This window comes from Solanum stenotomum, chromosome 12 (genome assembly GCF_019186545.1).
Source record: "Solanum stenotomum isolate F172 chromosome 12, ASM1918654v1, whole genome shotgun sequence".
In the NCBI taxonomy this organism is placed as follows: domain Eukaryota; kingdom Viridiplantae; phylum Streptophyta; class Magnoliopsida; order Solanales; family Solanaceae; genus Solanum; species Solanum stenotomum.
In genome coordinates, this window is record NC_064293.1 from 44,740,814 (window position 1) to 44,743,028 (window position 2,215).

The 2,215-nt window shown below is 37.6% G+C and overlaps 1 protein-coding gene across 1 annotated transcript; it reads right to left on the reverse strand.

Annotated features, from left to right (window-relative positions):
• On the reverse strand, nt 1-1,844 carry LOC125849365 (probable N-acetyltransferase HLS1). The gene is made up of 3 exons (XM_049529431.1): nt 1,347-1,844; nt 1,066-1,265; nt 1-868 (listed from the first exon to the last, which is right to left on the reverse strand). Exons 1-3 carry the CDS (start codon nt 1,536-1,538, stop codon nt 13-15), a joined length of 1,248 nt encoding a protein of 415 aa, XP_049385388.1. The 5' UTR covers nt 1,539-1,844; the 3' UTR covers nt 1-12.
• Between the last annotated feature and the right edge of the window lie 371 nt (nt 1,845-2,215).

A 2,215-nucleotide genomic window follows, 5' to 3' on the forward strand; every position in this document is an offset into this window, starting at 1 on the left:
TATTTTATAAAGTTAGACTTCTCTAGGATCAACAAATATAGAAAGACCAGGTTGTGATTTTGTCCAGTCACCTACAGACCCGTCACTATAGTCTTCCCCAAGTCGTTTCATGCACCATAGATCCTCAGCGCATGATAGTTTCTTCCAGTGTGGGATTGCTAACCTTAACGGCTCCCCACTCGCTACCTCCGTCGCCACCACGCTGCACTCTGATTCTTTTGCTAAATTGTGAGCAAAATCACACAGAGATTTCATCAATTTAACAGATAATGGGCCTTCACCACCAAGCCCATACAAAAAGTGAAGCCCAAATGGCTTGAAAACCTCCGGCACCGACGGCACCTTCAGCCATGGAAAAGCCCGGTCCACTAAACGAGTTGTTTTAGCAAGGAATTTCGTCATTCTCGATGCGCCGCGAACCTCTAAATTGAACACGTCCTTACAGTTCCACACACTGAGCAAAGCCCATGATTCGGGCGGATTGGCCAAGAAATCGTCCACACCAGGCCAAGTTTCGGCGCCTTTTGGAACAGCGAGAAAGGTACCGAGATTGAGATTGTTGTTGAGAACGGAATCAATGTCGCGGGGGAAGAACTCAGTGGTGGAGTATCGGCGGCGGTATAGGGTTTCAGCATCAGTTGAATTCAGCTTAATGATAGTGACCCGAGTAGATACCCGGACCCGATGAGCAAAAACGGGTTGGACCAAAATGGAGGGGGTACGGAACTTGGAGTAACCGCATTTGTGGTTGAAGAGCTTAATGGAAGCTTGATTGTCGTTTTCAGTAGCTATGTACGAATATTCAGCTCCATTACCTCTGAACCACTCCTCCATTCCGCACACCAGTTTTAACGCAATTCCCATTCTCCTGAAAATACATTTTTTATATTCATTAAACTGTCCCAAAAAAATAATAATAATATTAATACTCTTAAAAAGACGAGAAATAATAATACTGGTGTTTGATCAACTTTTAGCAAAACAAGCTAAACTATATTATTAAACTGAAGATCCAGTGCTAAAAATTAAAAAAAAAAAGAAATTATTATAAATTATTAGAGTTACCGGTGAGCAGGAGAAACACGAAGGCCTAAAATATAGGCGAGTTTGGTGAAGATAGGAAGTGGCTTAGTGGAATCAGAGGTGTTTTTGACACCACTCCTTGAGAGTTTCTTCCCACACGTAACGGTTTTGATGCAACCCCTTATCATCCCTACGATTGATTTTTCTTCGTTTTTTCCGTTGTGCACCACTATTTCTGCAACCTGATCATCAGCAATAATTAACTACTAATACATATATACGTAAATGAAGTTTTATTTATATATATGAAATGGTTAGTTTACCAGCATGAGATAAGCAGGAGAATTGCGAACTCTGCAAATTGGGTCACCCAAAAGATCTGTGTAAAGAGAAAGTTTACCACTGGGGCCAACTTCGCATCTTCTCTCTACTTCTTCCACTTCTTTGCTATCATTTTTTGAATCAAATTCTCTCACAACTATTGACACTACTACTAAATCACCATTCTCCACCATTTTTGTTTCTTCTCCTTTCACTCTATATTTTACTAAAAATGTTTTAGACTGAATTTGTAAGAAGCAAAAGAGTGGTTTATATAGCTGTGATAGTAGCGAGGATAACGTGTAGGGGAAGGTTAAAAATCAGAGCGGCAGAAGAAAAAGCTTTTTTTATTATCGAAATTGAAGAAAAACACAAACGATGATGATAATGAACGACAAAGAGCAAGCGGCAAAAGAAAAAAGAAAAAAAAAATGAAAAAAAAAAGGGGCCGTTAAAAAGCTCATCTACTTTCTTTGGGTGTATTGTTCATGATTATGCACAAGTGAGAAAATAGAGAGATTTGCTAAATTGGATGCACTCACCACTCTCTCCTTTTATACTGATTTCTGGGGCTGTCTTTTTCTTTTGGGAAAAGAATCTGATATATCCTCAACTTTGTTATTAAGAGCAGATATGTTCTTCATTATGAAAATGGTTCATATATATCTTTACCTTTATACAAATGATTCACATATACCTTTACCGTTACAAAATGAGCTCACATATACCCTTCATTTAACAGAAATGAAAAAATTAGTTTTAAATTTATATATTTAACCTTTAATTTTTTTAAAATCATTTAGGGGTATATATGATCCTTCTAGCAAAGTTCAAGGTATATTTTAATTTTTTTTATACATAAATTATTTTT

Excerpts from the sequence above, each read along its gene's own strand:
- LOC125849365 (XM_049529431.1), bottom strand. The coding sequence starts at position 1,538 with ATGGTGGAGAATGGTGATTTAGTAGTAGTGTCAATAGTTGTGAGAGAA. Across the intron at positions 1,266-1,346 it reads CTCCTGCTTATCTCATGCTG|GTTGCAGAAATAGTGGTGCA; the intron begins GTAAACTAACCA and ends GCTGATGATCAG. Across the intron at positions 869-1,065 it reads CGTGTTTCTCCTGCTCACCG|GAGAATGGGAATTGCGTTAA; the intron begins GTAACTCTAATA and ends ATGTATTTTCAG.